This window comes from Macaca thibetana, chromosome 5, assembly GCF_024542745.1.
Source record: "Macaca thibetana thibetana isolate TM-01 chromosome 5, ASM2454274v1, whole genome shotgun sequence".
In the NCBI taxonomy this organism is placed as follows: domain Eukaryota; kingdom Metazoa; phylum Chordata; class Mammalia; order Primates; family Cercopithecidae; genus Macaca; species Macaca thibetana.
In genome coordinates this window covers 5,901,688-5,923,213 of record NC_065582.1, presented here as the reverse complement: position 1 = coordinate 5,923,213, position 21,526 = coordinate 5,901,688, and the positions used below count along the sequence as shown (strand labels likewise).

The window sequence follows — 21,526 nt, the reverse complement described above, 5'->3', positions numbered from 1 at the left end:
ATCATAAGAAGGAGGCCTCCTTGTCTCCTTCTCTCTGGACCTATGCCCCTGTCCTGTCTGCCACTTTTCCACCTCTGTGGGAGCGCAGGAGGTGCTCAGAGCACCCCCTCCTTCAAAGACAGGTGGAGGCTCAGGCCCCTGTGCGTCTGCTGACATCACCCTGGGGCCAGACGTTCTAACCAGCAGAATGTCAGGGGAGAGAGGAGAGGTGGAAACAAGGCTATTTCCACTTTCCGATGCTGCTGACAGGTAATGAAAGGCAAATCCAACTCTGAAGGTGTGGGAAGGAAGGAGATGCTGAGTGGGATTCTTCCTCCTCCATAGGCTAAGTCTTGGGTGTTCAGGACTCGGCAACTTTCTGTTGTAAGGTATAGGAAAAATGACAGTACAAGAGTGTACCAGAGTTTTGTTGAAAAGTTGAATTAAGTGTGGTAAAGACAGAGCTCATTTGTCTTTTCTTTCCCCATGGCTCCGCTCCCTTTAGTATATGCCTGAAGACGGAGGCTGCTGAAACATCAGAAAGAAACCCCGGCCCTCTGGATTTCATGTCATGCAGCCTGTCACTTCTCCAATCCTGCTACTCTCTGCAAAACATTTTCTGCATCCAGCTTCTCCAACCCATTCCTACTCTGAGGAGCGCTGTCCAAATTTAGGTGATCTTCTGACCAGAGCTTCCTAACCTTTTTTGCTTTATTTACTTATTCAACCATTCATTCATTTATTCAACAGACAATTATTAACTATTTTGTGGCAGACTTTGTTGGGTGTTGAAGGAGACCCCTCCCCGCAAATGAAAAGATACTATCCCACCTTTGGTTTTGTTTACAGACTAGAGAAAACTTGAAGACAAATGGTTACAATATAGTGTGAGTTGTTTTGTAATAAGCAAGACAATGACAAGAACCGGAAAGCCCACCAGCATTACAGAGCATCTAAGATCCGAAGGATAAATGATTGCTAGACAGAGTGGGCAGGACATCCGGACACAAGGCCAGCCCAAGAGAGTTGAGAATGGCACAGCCAGGGGCTCATTTATGAAACTTGTCAGGGAGCAAGGAGAGATGTAGGGGAAGCCAAGCCCCAGAAATAAGTTAGAGGCAGAATTTGGAATTTAAGTCGATAGGAATGAGAGAGATAAGGGTGGCTTTGAAGCAGGTGAGCAACCTGCTGTTGCTGAGAGACAATTCTACAGGCAAGACAAAGAGCTGACTGCAGCGGTACGTCCAAAAGCCAAGAGTGAGGTCCTGAAGGAGGCAGCAGGTGAGACGACCGGCAGGAGCACAGGCCATTGAGCTTCCTGTCACCAGCCCCTCTGCATGAAAGCAGGTGCCTTCTTTCATTGCATTATTCCTGTTTGCCCTGAAATGCTCTCTATGCATTGCCTGTTGCAACAGGAACATTTCGTCCCATAGAAATGAAAATTCAATCTGCTCAAAAATGCAATAATGTGGTGGGGCGTGGTGGCTCACGCCCGTAATCCCAGCACTTTGTGAGGCCGAGGCAGGTGGATGGCCTGATGTCAGGAGTTTGAGACTAGCCTAGCCAACGTGGTGAAACCCTGTCTCTACTAAAATTACAAAAATTAGCCAGGCATGGTGGCGGCATGTAATCTCAGCTACTTGGGAGGCTGCGGCAAGAGAATCGCTTGAACCCGGGAGGCAGAGGCTGCAGTGAGTCAAGACTGCACCATAGTGCTACAGCCTGGGGAACAAGAGCAAAACTCCGTCTCAAAAAAACACAAAAAACAAAAATGGAAGAATGCAATGACTATAGTGTAAGTTCTTTGAGGATAGTAACCGTATTTTTCTCTTCTGTGTATCCCCAGAATACAGCACAGTACCTGGTGTGAAGGAGGAATTCGACAGATTTTTGATGAGGCCAGGCACAATGGGCTCACGCCTGTAATCCCAGCACTTAGGGAGGCTGAGGCGGGAGGATCCCCTGAGGCCAGGAGTTCAAGATGAGTCTGGGAAACATAGTGAGACCCCATCTTTACAAGAAATTTAAAACTTAATTGGGCGTGGTGGTGCGCCGGTAGTCCCAGCTACTCAGAAGATTGAAGTGGGGGGATGGCCTTCTGAACCCAGGAGTCGGACGCTGCAGTGAGCTGCGATCACACCCCTGCACTCCAGTCTCTGGGCAAGTGGTAGTTTGTGGTAGTTTGCTATGGCAGCCATGGCTTACCAGCAACCACTAGAAGCTAGTAAGGGACAAGGCGACAGAGTGAGACACTGACTCAAAAAAATCTTTGATGAGCTGGATTGATTCCTGAACAATTGGAAGTGTGTGTTAGCTTCCTATGGCTGTGACAACAAACTACCACAAGCTGGGTAGCTTTAAGCCACGGAAATCAAGGTGCCACAGGGTCACAAGTTGTCTGAAGGTTCGAGTGGAGACTCCCTCCTTGTCCCTTCCCAGTGTCTGGCAGTTGCTGGCAAGCTTCGGCATTCCTCTGCTGGCAGCTGCACCGCTCCAGTCTGTCTGTCACGTCCCTGCCTTCTTCTCTGTGTCACTGAGTCCACATTTCCCTCTCCTTTAAGAATACCAGTCATTGGATGAGGTTCCACCCTGATCCACTGTGACCTCATCTTGATTCTTACCAGGGGTAAGAATGGGAACATACCTTTTGGGAGGGGCACAGTTTAACCCACAGGGTGCTGTGTGTGCTCTTCTTCTGTATCTACAAGTCTGAAGCTTCTTTGGAGGGACTCCCTCCACATGGGGCAGATAGTTCCAGGGGCAGTTCCGGAACTTCAAATAATTATATTACACAGTCAGCACGCCCTTTTCTAAGGGCTACTACGTTCATGCATTCTTCCAGCGTTCAAGGGCCTACCGTGTGCTGATGCTGCTTCAGGATCTGGATGTGGAGAGATGAGTAAGCCGGACCTACTCTGATCAAATACAATTGTTTGTGTTTTAAACGTGCCAAGAGCATCATGGACTCTTCTGGCAATTACATAATTAAAACTTAGTTTTAAGAGGAAGGAAAGTAATCATTTTTCTTCTTGCCAAGATGTAAACAAAGATGCATGACTGGGAAAAAGTCTTGCCTTACGGACAAGGACTTATGGCAAAACTGTGGAGCCCAGCTTGGAGTGCCCCGAATCTGAGCACACCAGGGTGACAAATACAGAAGCAAGGATGAGTGGTCTGAGGGAGGGGAGATGGAGGGGAGCTGCGGGATGGAGATGAAGGGGAGCTGTGGGATGGATTGCAGTGGTGCTGGGGGCCCCGACAGTGGATCAGGCCAGGAGTCCTCCTGCGCTGTCCTGGTGGCCGCTGGAACCACAAACATGATGGAGCTTCTCCTGGTCCAGTGAGCGCCCTGGGTGGAACAGGAAAGAAACACACTGGAGCAGACGTTCTGCATTCAGGGAACCGCCCCAGGACAGCTGTGTGTTTGGGCCTTCTTCCTCTTCGTGGCTTTCCCGGCATGGCCTCGGGCTGCCATCACACCCTTCTTCCCCTTGGGCCTTCTGGTCTGACACTCCGTGTGCCTCCCCACCTGCCTCCTGCCTCTGATTTCAATCCTTGGGCTCTCAACAACTGGTCTCCCCTTTGTCAATGTGGAGAATGTGTAACAAATGGCCTCTGTTTGGCGGAGGTGGGATGGCTGACACCTGTGAATGGACCTCCGGACAGCTCCTCCTGCCCGGCTAAGGCTGCAGAGACCCAGACAGTGACAGCAAGCAAAGGAGCAGCGTCCTGGCCCGGGACTCTTGGAGTACTCACCAGCCATGAGGGACAAAGGCTGAGATGCAACATGAAACATGGACATAAATGTGGTTGTTTTGTATAACCCCCCGAATAACTGGGAACGACACTACCTCTCTCCATAGTGTTTTACTTGGTGACACGCAGCGTATATATGAGAATGAAGGAAGGATCTTGAAGATCATGGTTCCCACACAAATTACAAGCACCATTGCTAAAGTATGGTTACAGTAAAAAGTCCTATCCAGTTTCTCAACTGCCACCCCCGCTCGTATGAGGACCATGAGACATCATAACCTACAGGTGGAGTTCAGTATTCAACAAAATGAGCGGCTGTCATCCTGGCTGTCGCCTGGTGTACCAGAGGCTGGTGTTTCCTACTTAAGGTCCAAATAGACTTCTGGGCCGGGTTCTATTAATACATATCAAGCAACTATGAAAAAAATGACTGGATTATTTTCCCCAAGCAATCAAAAGTAGTTTCATATTATTTTATATTAGTGTGTGAAATTTACATTCATTTGTATACCATTTTTTAAAATCCTTAATTCTAAGACTTGAAAATGAACTAAAGAAATCTATGTCCGGTGCATTTAAGTTCAGGATTCAGGGCAAAATAGTGCAAGCGGCCAACGTAAACTTGTCACCAAAGGCTGCAGAAGAATGCAGATATATGTGACATGTCTGAAAGCCCTCTACAAGATGTTTGACTCTACTAACCTTGAATTACTTTGGTGTGAGAAGCAGAGTTGCTCAGCCGATGCAGAAATAAAGCACTGCATCTGATCAATCAAATTCAGACCCTCAACTAGCCCACACGCCCAAGTGTAACCCTTGTCTTTGCAGAGCCTGGGTTGCATCACCATGATGGCACTGTGGCCACACTGCAGTTCTCCAGGGCACGCCTGTGGTTCATCCAACAGCTGTGATAAACTGTTATCAGTTTCCACACCCACCAGCCTCCCATTGCTGTGGAGCCTGGTTCAGACCTTGCCTTTGCTGGATCCTTCAACAGTAGGTCTCACAGTGACGGAAGCTGTTTCTGGGCCTTGCACCTTCTAGTCCTCTCAGCCAGGAATGTGCATGGAGGTCACATTCCCAGGGCCAAAGAGGCTCCATGTGAAGCGGGCAGGGGGTGGAGCCTCCACTTTTAGCACCCCTTTATTTTCAGGGACGTTTACTACAGTCCCACCTCTGGCCTTTCTCCACTCTTCACACCCTCGTCTCCCCAGTAGAGGAGAAGTGATTTACCTTGTTGGGGAGCTTGTGAAGGGGCTCCTTCCCTGCTTCTCTCTGAAGGGCCAGCTGTGCACACAGAGCTCACAGTGTCCCCTGCTCCTCTGTTCTCTGAGTCTCACAGGTGCAGGGCCTCGGTGGGCAAGCCTGTGTAATTCAGAGGTATGGTATTATAAACCACATTCTTTGGCATCCATCAGCTTTGTTTTAAGAAAGGATATTTTACTCTCCATCTGCCATACCCTGTGTCTACCTCAGCGAGTTTTCAAATTAGTGAGGGTGCAGGGGTGGCAATTATGAGGGTCCCTCAGACCCCAACATACTAAAAAGAGAGAAAACAAGCTAGCTTTCTGCTTCCAAGGAAACTATGAGTCAGAGAAGAAAAATAGAATTACTTGCATATTTAGCATGCAAAATCTTCATGCAAAATACAAGGAAATAGAAATAAAGATAACTGTGAGCCATAACATTGCCCAGTGCTAAAGGGAAACAAAAGTGAAGTAATTGAGGGAAAATGGGGTTAAATAAGAAGGTCAGAGTTTAGATTAAAATGTTGAAGCAGGGACTTTAAAAAGTGGAAGTGGGCCGGGTGTGGTGGCTCACACCTGTAATCCCAGAATTTCAGGAGGCCGAGGCAGGCGGATCACCTGAGGTCAGGAGTTCGAGACCGGCCTGGCCAACTAACAGTACAAAAATTAGCCGGGTGGTGGTATGCTTCTGTAATCCCAACTACTCAGGAGGCTGAGGCAGGAGAATCACTTGAACTCGGGAGGCAGAAGTTGCAGAGCGCCGAGATGGTGCCGCTGCACTCCAGCCTGGGTATCAGAGCGAGACTTCATCTCAAAAAAATAAAAAATAAGTGGAATGATAAGGGGGAACTTCTAGTTGGGGTACTGGGGAGAAGGGGCTTGTGGGTCTGTTAATGGCTTCTAGGGTGAGGCCATAAGAGTGCTCTGGGAGAGCCTGGGTGAACTTGGGTGGTGAAGCTGGATAAAGACTGGACACGGGCTGTCCCAGGGATGGTGGTGGAAATGGGGCCTTGACGCAGGCTCAGCTGGAAGATGGTGCAGAATCCTAAGGAAGGGTCCTCCACAGTGCTTCCAGGGGTCGGGAGCTGTTTTCAAGAACATTAGGGCTCGCTTTCTATAGAAGATATTTCTCCTTGAATTTATGGGGTACTCGTTTTAGTGTTCCAAACATGTATTGTGTAACCAAAAATACAGAATTCAAGTTTCTGAAGTGATTTGGATTTTTTTTTTTAAATAAGTGTTTCGGTCAACAGAATAATTTAAACATTTCTCTAAAAAGCAGACATGCTTTGCAACAAGTATTGCCGGGACAACTGGATATCTGATGGAGAAGAATGAAGTCGTGTTCTTTCCTCACGTCTAACACAAAAATTAACTCAAAGTGGATCATAGACCTAAATGTAAGAGTTAAAACTTTATCACTCTTAGAAGAAATTAAAGGGGTAAATCTTCATAATCTGGGCTTAGGCAAAGTCTTCTTAGATATGACACAAAAAGCACAACTGACAAAAGAGAAAACCGATGTTGGATGTCATCAAAAGTTTAAACATTTTATGCTTCAAAGGACGCCATCAAGAAAGTGAAAAGAAAGCTCGTGGAATGGGAAAAATTTTTGCAAACCATATATCTGATAAGGGACTGGCATCCAGAATGTATAAAGAATGCTTACAACTCAAAAGACAAATAATCCAATTAAAAAATGGGAAAGTTCAAAGAGCTGAAAGCAGAACTATCAGACTCAGCAATCCCATTACTGGGTATATAACCAGAGTAAAATACATTGTTCCACCATAAAGACACATGCACGTAAATGTTCATTGCACCACTATTCACAATAGCAAAGATATGGAATCAACCTAAATGCCCATCAATGAGAGATTGAATAAAGAAAATGTGGTATGTATACACCACAGAATACTATGCAGCCATAAAAAAGAATGAGATCATGCATTTTGCAGGAGCATGGAAGAAGTTGGAGGTTATTATTCTTAGCAAACTAACACAGGAACAGAAAACCAAATACTGCATGTTCTCACTTACAAGTGGGAGCTCAATGATGAGAACACATGGATACGAAGAAGGGGAATAAAAAGACACTGGGGCTGTTTGGAGGTTGGAGGGTGAGAGGAGGGAGAGGATCAAGAAAAACAACTAATGGGCACTGGGCTTAATACCTGGGTGATGAAAAAAGCTGTTCAAACCACCCCCCACCACCCCTGACACAAGTTTACCTACACAGCAAACAAAACAAACCAAAAAAAAATGGGAAAGGATTTGAATAGACATTTCTTCAGCAAAGACAGACAAATGCCAATAAGCACATGACAGGATACTCAACATGACTCATTACTGAGGAACTGCAAACAAACCCACCATGAAATGCCACTTCACACTCTCTAGGATGGTTGTAATTAAAGACAGCTGGTACCAAATATTGGCAAGGATGTAGAGAAATTTGAGCTCCCCTACACTGTTTGTGGGAATGCAAAATGGGGCAGCCAACTTGGAAAATAATCTGATCGTTCCTCAAAAGTTTAGCATAGAGTTACCATCTGACCCAGAAGTTCCACTCCCAGTGGCAGACCCAAGAGAAATGAAAACGGGTCCACAAAAATGTGTTCTTGAATGAAACACATGATGGAAATCGAAAAAGTGGGAAAAACTAATGTCCATCAATAGGTAAATGAATAAATAAAATGAAGTATATCCATACAATGGAATAATTCTTTGTAAATGAAAGGAATGAAGTACTGACTCATGCTATAACCTTGAAACCATTATGCTAAGTGTAAGAAGCCATCTGCAAAGGACAGCATATTGTGTTATTGTATGAAATGTCCAGAACAGGCAAATCTGTAGAGCCAGAAAGTAGTTTCGTAGTTGCCTGGGGTGGCAGTGGGAGGAAATGGGGAATGACTGCTAGTGTACTAATGGGTTTGGAGTTTCTTTTTGAAGTGATAAAAATGTTCTAAAATTTGTGATGGTTGCACAACTCTGTGAATATACTAAAAGCTGTTGAATTGTACACTTCAAATAGATGAAGTGTATGGTGTGTGAATTCAACCTCAATATATTAAGTGCTATATTTTTAAAAAGTTAATATGCATAGTATATTTAAAATGTAATTCCCCCTCCCTCCCTCCCTCCCTTCCTTCCTTCCTTCCTTCCTTCCTTCCTTCCTTCCTTCCTTCCTTCCTTCCTTCTTTCCTTCCTTCCTCCCTCCTCCATGCTTAATTTATAAGCCTGAGATAGAATATGTTTAGATCCATGAAATAAAGCATAATTATATTGTTAGTTGGGTAATAAGAAAAGATAGCAAGCCAAAAGTGGAAAGTTCATTTAATTTGAGAAACTACAGACAGAGAGGATATCTGAGTTTTAGGCAAGTCTCCTTAATGATATTTATTCATTTTTTTATTCAACATATTTATGGGACATGTATTAAACATTTGAGGCACTGTACTAGGTGCTACTTTATGATTTCACAGCAACATATATTTTCCATAGCACACACCTGAGACCAAGTTTTAAATGTTTTATAACCAGTCTGTTGAGGCTACATCCTTCCTTTTTTCTAGCAAGTCATTTACAGTAGCTGACTTTGGTCTATCACAAATTGCTTACAAAGATAAAACCCACAATCACATTTGGAAATCTCTTGCTATTTACAGAAATGCAAAGCACCTTCTTAGAAAATTCATAAAATAGCTGTGAGTCTTGAACAATGTCTGAGTGTGTCTTGTAGCACCGTTAGGTATCTCAGAGCCACAGGGAGTGGGGTGTGGAGGAACCAAGTCTGCCTTTTATGGGTCCTCCCTCCACCACTGGGGCTGCAGATCTACTTTGGTTTAGGAGGGCTGAACACTTGACCCAACTGAGGTTAGTGGCTGGTGTCAGTCTCACGGCCCCTAGAGATATGGGCTGATTATGAAATAGCTCTCAGAAGAACTGGGTCTACAGGATCAAGTCAGAACCCACTTCTTCTCAGAGCAAACCCAAGACTTGGGTCCATGTGACTTCAAAGTGCTATCTCAGGACCACCCCAGACCCTCTGAACCTGCATGTCTTGAGGTGGGTCAGATGAAGCTTAAAAGCCCAGGAAGTTTGCAAACTACTGTCTTTGATGAACTCAGCTCTGAGGTGGACTTCCAAGGTCCCTTTGAAAGTAAAGGAAACTAGGATCTTATAATTGAGGACTGTTGGAGGCTAAAAGGAATCCCCTGGGCCTGATCTAGTTTATGCTTACTTCTTCACAACTTAATTGAATTGGATTCTGGAGATTAGGCATATGGACAGGAAGAGTGGCCACTCATCTCATCTTTATTATTATTATTTTGTCTTTTTTTTTTTTAACTTTAAGTTCGGGGATACCTGTGTAGAACATGTAGGTTACATAGGTATATGTGTGCCATGGTGGTTTGCTGCACCTATCAATCCATCATCTAGCTTTTAAGCCCTGCGTGCATTAGGTGTTTGTCCTAAGGCTCTCCCTCCCTCTGCCTCCTACCCACCAACAAGCCTCAGTGTGTGCTGTTCCCCTCCCTGTGTCCATGTGTTCTCATTGTTCAACTCCCACTTATAAGTGAAAACATGCGGTGTTTGGTTTTCTGTTCCTGTGTTAGTTTTCTGAGAACAATGGCTTCTAGCTTCATCCATGTCCCTGCAAAGGACATGATCTCATTTTTTTTAATGGCTGCACAGTATTGCAGGGTATACATGTGCCACATCTTCTTTATCCAGTCTATCATTAATGGTCATTTGGGTTGGTTCCAAGTCTTTGCTATTGTAAATAGTGCTGCAGTAAACATACGTGTGCGTGTGTCTTTATAACAGAATGATTTATAATCTTTTGGGTGTATACCCAGTAATGGGATTGCTGGGTTAAATGGTATTTGTGGTTCTAGATCCTTGAGGAATTGCCACATTGTCATCCACAATGGTTGAACTAATTTATAGTCCCACCAACAGTGTAAAAGCATTCCTATTTCTCCACAGCCTCACCAGCATCTATTGTTTCCTGACTTTTTAATAATCATCCAAAAAGAGCCCGTATAGCCAAGACAATCCTAAGCAAAAAGAACAAAACTGGTGGTATCTTGCTACCTGATTCAAAGTATACTACAAGGCTACAGCAACCAAAACAGCATGGTACTGGTACCAAAACAGATATATAGACCAATGGAACAGAACAGAGACGTCAGAAATAACACCACACATCTATAACCATCTGATCTTCAACAAACCTGACAAAAACATGCTATGGGGAAAGATTCCATACTTAATAAATGATGCTGGGAAAACTGGCTAGCCATGTGCAGAAAACTGAAACTGGACCCCTTCCTTACACCTTATATAAAAATCAATTCAAGATGGATTAAAGACTTAAATGTAAAACCCAAAACCATAAAAACCCTAGAAGAAAACCTAGGCAATACCATTCAGAACATAGGCACGGGCAAAGACTTCATGACTAAAACACCAAAAGCAATTGCAACAAAAGCCAAAATCGACAAATGAGATCTAATTAAATTAAAGAGCTTCTGCACAGCAAAAGAAATTATCATAAGAGTGAACAGGCAACCTACAAATTGGGAGAACATTTCTGCAATCTACCCATCTGACAAAAGTCCAATATCAGAATCTACAAGGAATGTAAACAAATTTACAAGAAAAAAACAACCCCATCAAAAAGTGGGCAAAGGGTATGAACAGACACTTCTCAAAAGAAGACACTCATGTAGCCAACAAGCCTATGAAAAAAACTTCATTATCATTGATCATTAGAGAAATGCAAATCAAAACTGCAATGAGATATTATCTCATGCCAGTCAGAATGGCGATTATTAAAAAGTCATCTCATCTTTAATCTGAGGCTCATTCCTTTCATTTGTTCTCAGTAGACCAACCCAATTATCTTTGTCCTGGAATCAGCAGTGAAGTTGAAAAGTAATCCAGGAGAAAAAGTGTCTATATATATTCCTAGCAGATTTTACTCCTATGGAAAAAAACACATTTAGAGAAAGTGGAATTTTCCTAAGGAGAACAATGTAATTTTAAAACAAAAATAAAAGGGAACAAATTTTCACCAAATAATTAAGCCATCAAAAATGTATGCATTATTTAAGTAAAAAGTTTTCTTTTTTACCCTCAGTGTCTGAATTTTCTTTATTGTTTACCAGGATTCATGATTCCTTTTGTAACTTGTTCTCAGTCATTTATTCAGTTGAGTAATTACACTTTGTCAGACAAATATCTAAAATTTTATTATGTAACTTGCAGATTTTCAGGACAAGTGAAGGAGGAAAATGGCAGAAGAGTTCAGGAAAGACAAAAATGCAAGACTATGTCTAAGTTTATGCCTCTCTTGAGTTTGATGATCCACTTTTAATTTAATCATCTGAGTATCTCTTGGGGTTTCTGCCTTCACAATGGAGGAAAGTGGGCTCCGCCGAATTCATTTGAACACCGTCCTTTAAGGAGAAAGAAACTCTGAACAATAGATGTCTTTTTCAACAACTACTGCCAATGTTTTGGAAGTTCTCATTTGTTTTCAGCTAGATAACAAAGGCTGAAGAGTCGCCTTCTTTCCAGTTGATCCGATGGTTTACTGGCGCTTTTAAAACACATTACATAAATCCTTAGAAATCTTTTGTGAACGTAAATTCAGTATTTTTAAGCAGTAATCCTTTGCTCTCATGATTCATGGCATGGAGACAGCACGCAGTCTTCCTGAATCAAGGTGAACGTTGATATTCAGTTTTCAAGGTAACACACCATATGAGGCCTCCATCGTCCTGAGGAGACCTGGCATGTTGCCTTTTCCCAACAAAAAGTCTCATTTGCAGATGTACCCCAATTAGTGCAAACTTTTTTTTTCTTTCTCTTTTTTTGGGGGGTTGGGGGATGGGGTCTTGCTCTGTTGCCCAGGCTGGAGTGCAGTGGTGTGATCAAAGCTCACTGCAGCCTTGACCTCCTGGGCTCAAGTGATTCTCCTGCCTCCACCTCCCGGGTAGCTAAGACCACAAGTGTGTGCCACGATGCCTGGCTAATTTTTTAAAAATCTTTTATGTTTTGTAGAGATGGGGGTCGCCCTGTATTGCCCAGGCTAGTCTGGAACTCCTGGCCTCAAGGGTTCTTTCATCCCTCCTTGGCCTCTGAAAGTGTTGGAATTACAGGTGTGAGCCACCATGCCCAGCCCAAACTCATTTTTTAATGCAATAATAGTGTATGCAAGTATATATATATGTATATAGGTATGAATGACCATGTAAAAAGGCAGTTGTCTCTTGTGTTACAAGTTCTCCTAGAGCAAACACAGATGACTACGCTAAAAATATTTCAACTCAGACTCCATGGCTCTTCTCAAGGGTGTCAAAAGAACTTAGGTCTCAAAGGTGGTACTTTGGCCAAACTGTTTCCTAATCAAATGACCAGTTAATTGGTCAGTGACTGGGATTCTGCTCCATTGTGCTCTCTCCTTTCTCCACCAAGCACCATTTTCTTTGGAGTTCTATGCCACTCAAAGACTGTCATTAAGCAAGCCGTGCTGCAGGAGTACTGGTGCCCAGGACTGAGACTTAGTGCATCACCTCTCCAAGCAACCCACTGAGATCCTTGCTGATGCCTCCACATTCTCATCAGTGAGCCAGTGCTTTCCCAGCCTATACTACCATGTCAGGAATTGCTCTTGTCTGCACCCTGTATTGGGAGCCACAGAGTGGCAGTGTCTGAGGAGGCCTTTGCACAGGTAGATGGGCAGGGCAGGCAGCCAGGCAGCCATTCATCCGTCCGTCAACAAGCAGGACCTACTATGTGCCAGGCTTCATGCCATGATGTACTATGTGTGATAAGTCTCACAGAAATCCATGTCCATCAGAAGCTTTTCTGCTCCTCATCAGAAGCAAGGGAGAAATTTTTGTGCACTCAGACTGGGAGGGGATTCATGTCTTTCACCTTGTTCTGTGAGTTCTCCAATCCTTAGTGATTTCTTTATTTTTTGATTGATTGGTGATCCATGCTAAGTTATGTCTTTTCTGGAACTCAGTATCAGATGAAAAAATTCCATGAGCTGGGTCAGAAATAGACAGTAGCTTTTGCTTTCGTGTAGACCTCCTTTTATCAGGGATGGAAGGGACAGTACAGGATTGTGGCCACAGACACTGAGGATGGCTCCTGGGTGTGGACAGGGCACAGACAAGGGCCTGGTCTGAGGGGCTCCTTTGTGCAAAGTGGGACAGAGAGGGCCCCAGAGCCGCATCTGTCTGCAATGTCCCCTCCAAGTTTGGTTGCTGCAGGAGCAGGTCCCTGCTCAGAGAGTTCATCCTGAGTAATGTGAAAAGAAAGGAGAAAATGACATATAACTGAACAAATGGAAAGCTAGGATTTTTCTACCTTCTGGAAAAACAAGGTTTGTATCTTTTTTTAACAAGTAGGAACTTTTATGTATACAATTATCCAAGAATAATATATTTACAATGTGCATGGCCTTGATTGTGTTAATGAAGCTATTATTCACACACAAAATGAAAATCATCTGGCTTTGGAGGCCCACTTTGCTGATGGTGGTGGTTTTTTTTTGGGACAAGCAATAGGATCAGTTATGCAAGCAGGAAAAGAACGATCAGGGCCAGGGCCCAGTGGCTGGGCTGGACAGGTGGGGCGGTGCTGGCGCGGCCCTTCAGCATGCACATCACCCTGGACCAGGACCCGTTGTTGGGCAGTGGGGTGATGCCCACCACGTTGCACATGATGTTGTAGACGTCCACCGATCTGATAGGAGCGGCTCTGAAGTTGGATTTGAAATCTGAAAGGGAAAGGCAAACAAACAAGTTGTCATGGCAGCTCTGGGGCAGAGGTGGGCTGAACGCAATAAAGAAGAATTACACTCAGGCTGCAGGTGGCATTGAGATTAGGGAATAAGCTCCATCAGTGGGATGTGGCCTAGAGAGTGTGAACATAGAAGGGTATCTGGAAGGCTGTAGGTTAGAAAGGGAAATAGCTTTCTATGGCTCATGGAGATGAATTTCTTTAAAAGACAAGCAGCAGAGCCAGGCTTGGGGGCTCACACCTATAGTCTCAGCAAGTTGGGAGGGCGAGAAGGGAGGATTGCTTGAGCCCAGGAGTTTGAGACCAGCCTGGGCAACAGAGCAAGACTCTATCTCTAAAACAATTTTTTTAAACCAGGCATGGTGGTGTGCTCCCAGCTACTCGGAAGGCTGAGGCAAGCAGATCACTTAAGCCGAAGAGTTCAAGGCTGCAGCGAGCCACGATGGTGCCACTGTACTCCAGCCTGGATGAGAGAGCAAGATCCTGTCTCAAAAAAAAAGGTAATCAGCAAACAGATTTTCTTTGTGCGTAACTGTGCTCTCTTTGTGACAACAGCACTTTCTTTGGGAGGCTGGGGGAGGCTGAAGAGCCATCTGATGCTTCTCCATGTCTGCAGAGCGCAGTAGAGCCTGTATGGCCACAGAGTGACTGTCTTGCCCTTAACCAAATTAAATGCTATGTCATCTTCCAGAACATCTATCTAGCCAGGACCGACAGCCAGACTGCCAGTGTCTACTGCAGAGGCCACACGACAGCCAGAGTGCCAGTGTCCACTGCAGAGACCGCAGGATAGCCAGACTGCCAGTGTCTACTGCAGAGACCGCACGACAGCCAGACTGCCAGTGTCTATTGCAGAGGCCACATGGTAACTCTAGAATGTTTTCTCACTTTGCTGCCCCGTCGAGGCCACAGGTCTTGATGGAATGGGAGACTGTGCAGTTTTCTCGGTGCTGGCTAGCTCAGCAGCCACGGCGATGGTTTCCTAAATACATTTGGAAGATGAGTGGAACACTCTTGGGGAGCATTTTACCAACAGATAAAATAAATTAGCCATGTGGAAAATGAGCAAACTGGCATCTGAATCAGGGATCCATGTGCAGGCTCTCAGGGATCTAATGGAGAAGACCACTGTGCCTCTGCCCAGAGTGACCCCAAGCTCAAGAGTCGGGTAAGAACAGACAGGTAAGGTGGCCATGCCCAGCATGGTGAGCGAGGGGCGCCGAGGGTGACTCCACAAGCCTTTGGAGGGATTTCAATCAAGGGATTTCTCCTCCTCTTCAGGGGGCAAATGAGAGGCAGAATTCAAAGCACTTGTCCATTTAAAGAGTGAATGTAAGATTTTAGTAATACACATAAGAAGCTTCACTTTTAGGCCCCAAACCAGAGCTTCCAACAAAATACCCAATGCTACGTTAAGGTTGAATTGAGGGAGGAGATTTGATCCGTTGATAAAGGCCTGTGCCTGTGCTTTTTAGTTCCCCTACAACTTTTGAAGGAAATGAGTTGTTTGGGGGCTGTAAAGCCAAGTTTTTTAAGATATTAGAAAATAATCTTTATAACTGCTTCGCTAAATAATCATAAATACTTCTGTTAAAAAGCAGACAAACAACACCACACGGCAATCTATTCCAGAGGTATCAGCACCAAACTCTGTTCCTCTATTTATCCTGGAATTATACATTGGAAAAAAGGTAAATATAGACACTTCTGCCACATAGTAGGTTAGATCCAGGGCAACTGCCCAAGTAGCACGTGTTGCTCCCTTTGGAGAATTAAAGTTGAATGCAATATAAAGCGGTGTGTGGGCTCCACCACCAGCCTGCCCCCAGCATGCACTAGCTAGGTGACCTCAGGAAATAGGCATAGAAAGTCGTCATTCCTGGCACGTTGTGTATACTCAGTAAATGGTCACTGCTATTATTAATAAATATGTATGACAAGGGCAGATTGTGGTTTGAATATATTCACTTTGTAAATTATTTGGAGGGTTCACTTTTCTTCAGGGGCATGGAGGATAAGGGTCAGCTTCTCCTCAAAGTAAAAATTGGTTTTAAAAAATGTAAAACCTGGTTAGCCACGGTGGCTCAGCCTATAATCCCAGCACTTTGGGAGGCCAAGGTGGGCAGATCACCTGAAGTCAGGAGTTCAAGACCAGCCTGGCCAACATGGTGAGACCCCGTCTCTACAAAATTTACAAAAATTAGCCGGGTGTGGTGGCAGGCGCCTGTAATCTCAGCTACTCAGGAGGCTGAAGGAGGAGAATTGCTTGAATTGGGGAGGCGGAGGTTGCAGTGAGCCAAGATTGTGCCATTGCACTCCAGCCTGGGTGACAGAGCGAGACTCTGTCTCAAAATAATTATTATTAATAATAATAATAATAACAACGTAAAACCTGCCCAGAGAGGAGAAAGGAAGGGCTGCCCCAATATCCCAGCCCCTCTCAGTATCGAGGCAAATCAGACAATCAGAAGAGGATAGTAGTTACACTTCCCATCCGAGGAATCAACTGCAGCATGAGAAACCAGTGGAACGGTTGTTCCAGTGACATGGAAGCAACTCTTCTATCTCCTTCTTCTCATGTGACCTGGATGTGCTAATCCTACTGCCACATGGGGCCATGCCTGGCTGTGTGTGGGTGGGAGGGCATATGAGACAGTGGACCATAATAAGCCCAGGTGCCCCCCAGCCTTTCAAATACCTACTTCTGGATGGGCACTATGGCTCACACCTGTAATCCCAGCACTTTGGGAGGCTGAGGCAGGAGGATGGCTTGAGGCTGAGGAGTGCAAGATCAGCCTGGGCAATATAGCAAGACCTCAACTCTGCAAAAATAAAAAAATTAGCTAGGTGCGGTGATGTGTGCCTGTAGTCCCAACTACTCAGGAGGCTGAGGCAGGAGGATCTCTTGAACCCAGGAGATAGAGACTACAAGTGATTCATCACGTCACTGCACTCCAGCCTTGATGACAGAGAGAGACAGTCTCTAAAAAACAAAACAAAACAAAAATCCTCTTCTTTAACACTTCACAGGAAAAACTGAGATCAAATTCTTCTGACAAAAGTATTAGAAAATGTTATCTTTTTTTTTTTTTTTTTTTTTTTTTGAGACGGAGTCTTGCTTTGTCGCCCAGGCTGGAGTGCAGTGGCCGGATCTCAGCTCACTGCAAGCTCCGCCTCCCGGGTTTACGCCATTCTCCTGCCTCAGCCTCCCGAGTAGCTGGGACTACAGGCGCCCACCACCTCGCCCGGCTAGTTTTTTGTATTTTTAGTAGAGACGGGGTTTCACCATATTAGCCAGGATGGTCTCGATCTCCTGACCTCGTGATCCGCCCGTCTCGGCCTCCCAAAGTGCTGGGATTACAGGCTTGAGCCACCGCGCCCGGCCGAAAATGTTATCTTTTTATACTGAAAATACGAAATCAAATTCTGTGCATTTAAGCAGAGAGGAGAATTGAGATTTCTTTCCCATCCCATCTAGTTCATGGCCTCCTGTTCTGCAGGGTTAGTGCTTTGGGCTCAGTGCAGAAACGATCCAGGCTGAAATGAGAAAGCTTTTAGAAAATTCCTGAATCGCAAAACAATGCCTGATCCAACTGAGGACTCAGACAGGCTCTACTAGCTCAAGATGGCACTTCAGACATGGACTGAGAGTCCAAGTTATCCTCGCGCATTTACATTTTCTTGGTTATTAGAGAAGATGTGTCTCTTACAGAGAGGAGGTTCTGCAGGCTTACACTGTGCCTGGCCACTGGGGGCTGCTTTCCCAGTGAGGCTTGCTAGCTCTCAGGCAGCTCACCGACTCACACTCCTGCTGTCTTATCTCGAACGTGGAGTTCTCCAGGGCAAGATTAGACCGTTCAAATTAGAAACTGGGATTAACGAGAGAAAGGCTCTCCTGCAGAATTACTTCCCTTTCTCTTTGCTGGACCAGACTCACTGACTTCTAAGGCGATGTCTGGGCAGCCGCAGTGATGCTCAGCTTTCTCCCTAAGCAAGAAGCACATACAGTTAATCAGGAGGGATGCACCTTTATCTCAAAGTGCTGCTAGATAGCTATGAAAGGCCTTGCTCTTAAATTTTCTTCTCAGTAAACAGCCAGTGTGTAAAGCTGTTTAATCTTTCATGAGAACTGGAGCCAGAACATGATGGTTTGCGGGAGGCTCTCGACGCTGTATCTGCCTGGAAACATTTTGCAATTAGCCCAGTCCATTTTCATCAGGGGTCATCTATCTGTCCGTAAAAGACTGGGAGCTTTTAGTCTTAAAGGAGCCTCTGACGGAGGCCTCTGTTAATGGACAGAATCTCTTCACTGAATTTTAACTTTAAGCTAATGCAGCTTTGGGTACCTTGTTTAAAATTTGGGGCTAGATTTGGTTCTGCTTTAAAATATTCCTGAGACTTGGCTGGGCACAGTGGCTCATGTCTGTAATTCCAGCACTTTGGGAGGCTGAGACAGATGGATCACCTGAGGTCAGGAGTTTGAGACCAGCCTGGCCAACATGGTGAAACCCCGTCTTCCTACTGAAAATACAAAAATTAGCCAGGCATGGTGGTGGGCTTCTATAGTCCCAGCTACTAAAGTGGCTGAGGCAAGAGAATTGCTTGATCCCAGGAGGTGGAGGTTGCAGTGAGCTGAGATCGCACCACTGCACTCCAGCCTGGGTGACAAGAAACTGTCTGAAACACACACACACACACAAGAACACACATACACACACACACACACACATATATTCCTGAGACTCTCATTTGTATATAGTCCTTCCCAGACAACTGCTTTGCATTCATGATCCTATTTCCCTCATCTGGGAATGGAGGGTGCCACACTTTTGAATGAAAGCCTTGCTGACTAATGTTCTCCCAAAGAGAGACCATGACCCTGGAATGTATCCAATGTAATCCAGCAGTTACCCTCAGCGTGCTCCATTCCTAATTCCTTTAGCTTTGGGGCTCTGCATGTCTGACTTGGGGTTCGGCTGACAGGGAGCACCTGATAACCATTATTGGTTAAAGGCAGCATCTTCAGAACCCTCTCTTAGGCCAACATCATGAACCCTGTTAGTGTTCCATGAATTTGCTGCTACTGCTTCTAATGCTCCCTTGAGGACTTGGGAACCTGGATCACATGCGGAAAGGGATTTGGACTAATGTGTTTCCTAAGCTCAGGCACCCACGAAGGTTGCAGAAACTGACACCTCATAGTTCTTAACAGGGATTTTGTGGAAAGTAGAGTGAACCATGGTAGGCCGAATAAGGGATGCTGACATACGTCTTTGATCTTACTACACTGAAGAGATAAGCAGAGCTTGTAGATGTGATATCTAACCTATAATTTGAAAGGCAAACGTGGACTTTTGGGGGCTGAAACATTTTGACCAACATCTAGAGAAAGGCATTCAGAATACAGGCATCAGGGTAGGCTGCTTATAATTAGTACAGGAGGAGGGACTGTACTAAGAAAGAAGGATAGCTCATGAACCAGTCAACTGGTTGGTTGATGGCTGATGGCTGTTGGATGCTTTTTTCCCCTTTTTAATTTTTGTTTTTGGGAGAAGAGGGTGTTCAGGTAGTAGTAAGATCTTGAGTGTTTGGCAAACTTTTCCGAAGTATGAATTGACAGGGATCCATCTGTTAAATCAAATGACCAGATAGGCCTCCTCCATCTCTCCTCTCCTCCAGCCCTAGGAATTAATCTGGTCAAGGAAGACAAAGCAAATTTGCTCTCATCCAAGGCATCCCTCGTCATTCTGGCTCATTCTCAAAGTCAGGCTCAAGGTCATTTCCGTGCCTGCCCTTGAGCATATCCCAGCTTCTGGTTGGGCCCTAAACTAAATGAGCCTCCCTGAGGTGGGTGCTGTAGATGGAAAGGACTGTGGAAGAGCCAGACCTTGAGAAGCGATCGCATCAACTGTGAGACTCACAGCTGTCAGCAACCTGGTGTCCGATAAGCTTTCCTGGACATCAGATAGCTGTGAAATAACATTTTGATGAATTAGGTAAAAAATGAATCACAAACATGTGGAATACATTTTCTTCACTGCACTCAGGATTTAAAATTTACGAGGCAAAGTATTTGGCTACATTTGCCAAACCCAAGAAGCATTTGAAAGGAAGCCAGCAAAAGATGTTTCATGGAGACCGGCTGGGTTTGCTCTGCTTGGCTCATAAAGAGGGTCTGTAAGGAAATCTGCAACCTCTCCTGGCACCCATAGCCCCCCTTACAGATGCTTCCCTGGGAATGGGGTCTGAGAGGATCTGGTCATTTCCTCGCCTACCAGGTCCGAAGGCCAGGAAGATGCCCCGCATGTCCATGAGCTCGTTGTCGTAGCCGTGCCATCCACGCTGCCAACCTTCCCGCCTGCCGGTGCTGTTCATCCAAAACGGAAGCATCTCTCGATTCTGAAACCAAGCAAGGCAGACACGTGACTCTGAGTCCTGAGTGGTGCTGAGTGGGCATCTGCTCCACGCTGCCCCTCCAGCAGGGGGCGCTTTCCTCCTCTGCACACTGACTGAGCCACCCAACCTCAGCTGCCACTCTTCCTGCTCCAGGCGGCTCAGACCTTGGGCAGCAGCCTATTCAATTGCTAAGTGCTCTAGTTAACAAGATGTTTTCCTACATGGGGCTGAATTGTGTCCCATAATCAGTTTTAGAGCCACTAAATATAGTAAGTTAGTGGCAGAAGGGATGTTAAAGTGTATCTGTGGTGTCATAAAAAATGTATTTGGTCTTTGTCCCAGGTTTCTCACCTAGAGCTCCGAAAACCAGGGGTACAATTTCCTGAGTGATAAGAATGTCTTTGGCTTTCCATTTAAAAGGAGCTATTTTCTCCCACACCTGAATTAATGCTACTGAGAGGGGTCCTGGGGTTGGGGGCTAGACAGCTTCAGGGTGGAGGCTGGCCACCAGAGGAACCAGACCAGGAGAGGGGAGAGGGGTTGGAGACTGAGTCCAATCACCTGACCCATGATTTCCTCACTCGTGTCTGCTCAATGAAGCCCCATATGAAGCCCACGGGGCGTGCGGTTCCGGAGCCCCTGGGGAGTGGAAGCTCTGCCTGCCTCACCTCCCATGCTTTCTCTCCCACGGGCCTCTCTATGTGGTGCCTCCCTAAGGGTCATCCATTCCAATAAAACCATCGTCTTAAATGTAGTGTGCTTTCCTGAGTTCAGTGATTGTCCTAGTGAATGATCAAACCTGAAGTGTGATCCCTCGAATGTAGCCAAATCAAACACAGGTGCCGGCATCCTGGGGACCTGGGACTTGTGGCTGGCATCTGAGTGGGGGCTGTCTTGTGGGATGGAGTCCCTTGACCTGTGAGGCCCACTCTAACTCCAGGTATTGTTGTCAGCATTGAACTGAATGGCGGGATATCCAGCTGACGGAGAATCGTCGGGAAACATTATCTATCTAATCACATTTCCTAGCAAAGCAGCTGGAGCCCAGCCTCAGCACATCCCAGCGCCCTTTCCCATGCAGCCCACCCTGCCCTTCTTCCTCCTAGCCCTGACCTTGGGAGCAACTCCAAGCCAGCCTCCTCTCCTCTGTTAATGAGCACACTGGAAGATGGCACCTTTGCTTCCCTTTTCCAGGCTTTGCAGATCTTAATTTCCCTCAACCACTCTTCCTTTGGGAGGGGTTCCAGAACCATCACTTCCCATCACCCTTCTTTTCTTCAGAACCAAATTTTCTACAGCTGCTCACTTCCTATGAAATAGAG

General features: G+C 45.4%; 1 protein-coding gene across 1 annotated transcript in view; it reads right to left on the bottom strand.

Moving 5' to 3' along the window:
* Positions 1-11,094: 11,094 nt before the first annotated feature.
* Positions 11,095-21,526, bottom strand: part of ENPP6 (ectonucleotide pyrophosphatase/phosphodiesterase 6) — a 120,447-nt gene continuing 110,015 nt past the window's right edge. The window contains exons 7-8 of the mRNA XM_050791680.1: positions 20,084-20,207; positions 11,095-13,785 (exon numbers count right to left, since the gene is read on the bottom strand). Of these exons, the coding sequence (XP_050647637.1) occupies positions 13,580-13,785; positions 20,084-20,207 (330 nt within the window). The 3' untranslated portion in view covers positions 11,095-13,579. The remainder of the gene's footprint in view (positions 13,786-20,083; positions 20,208-21,526) is intronic.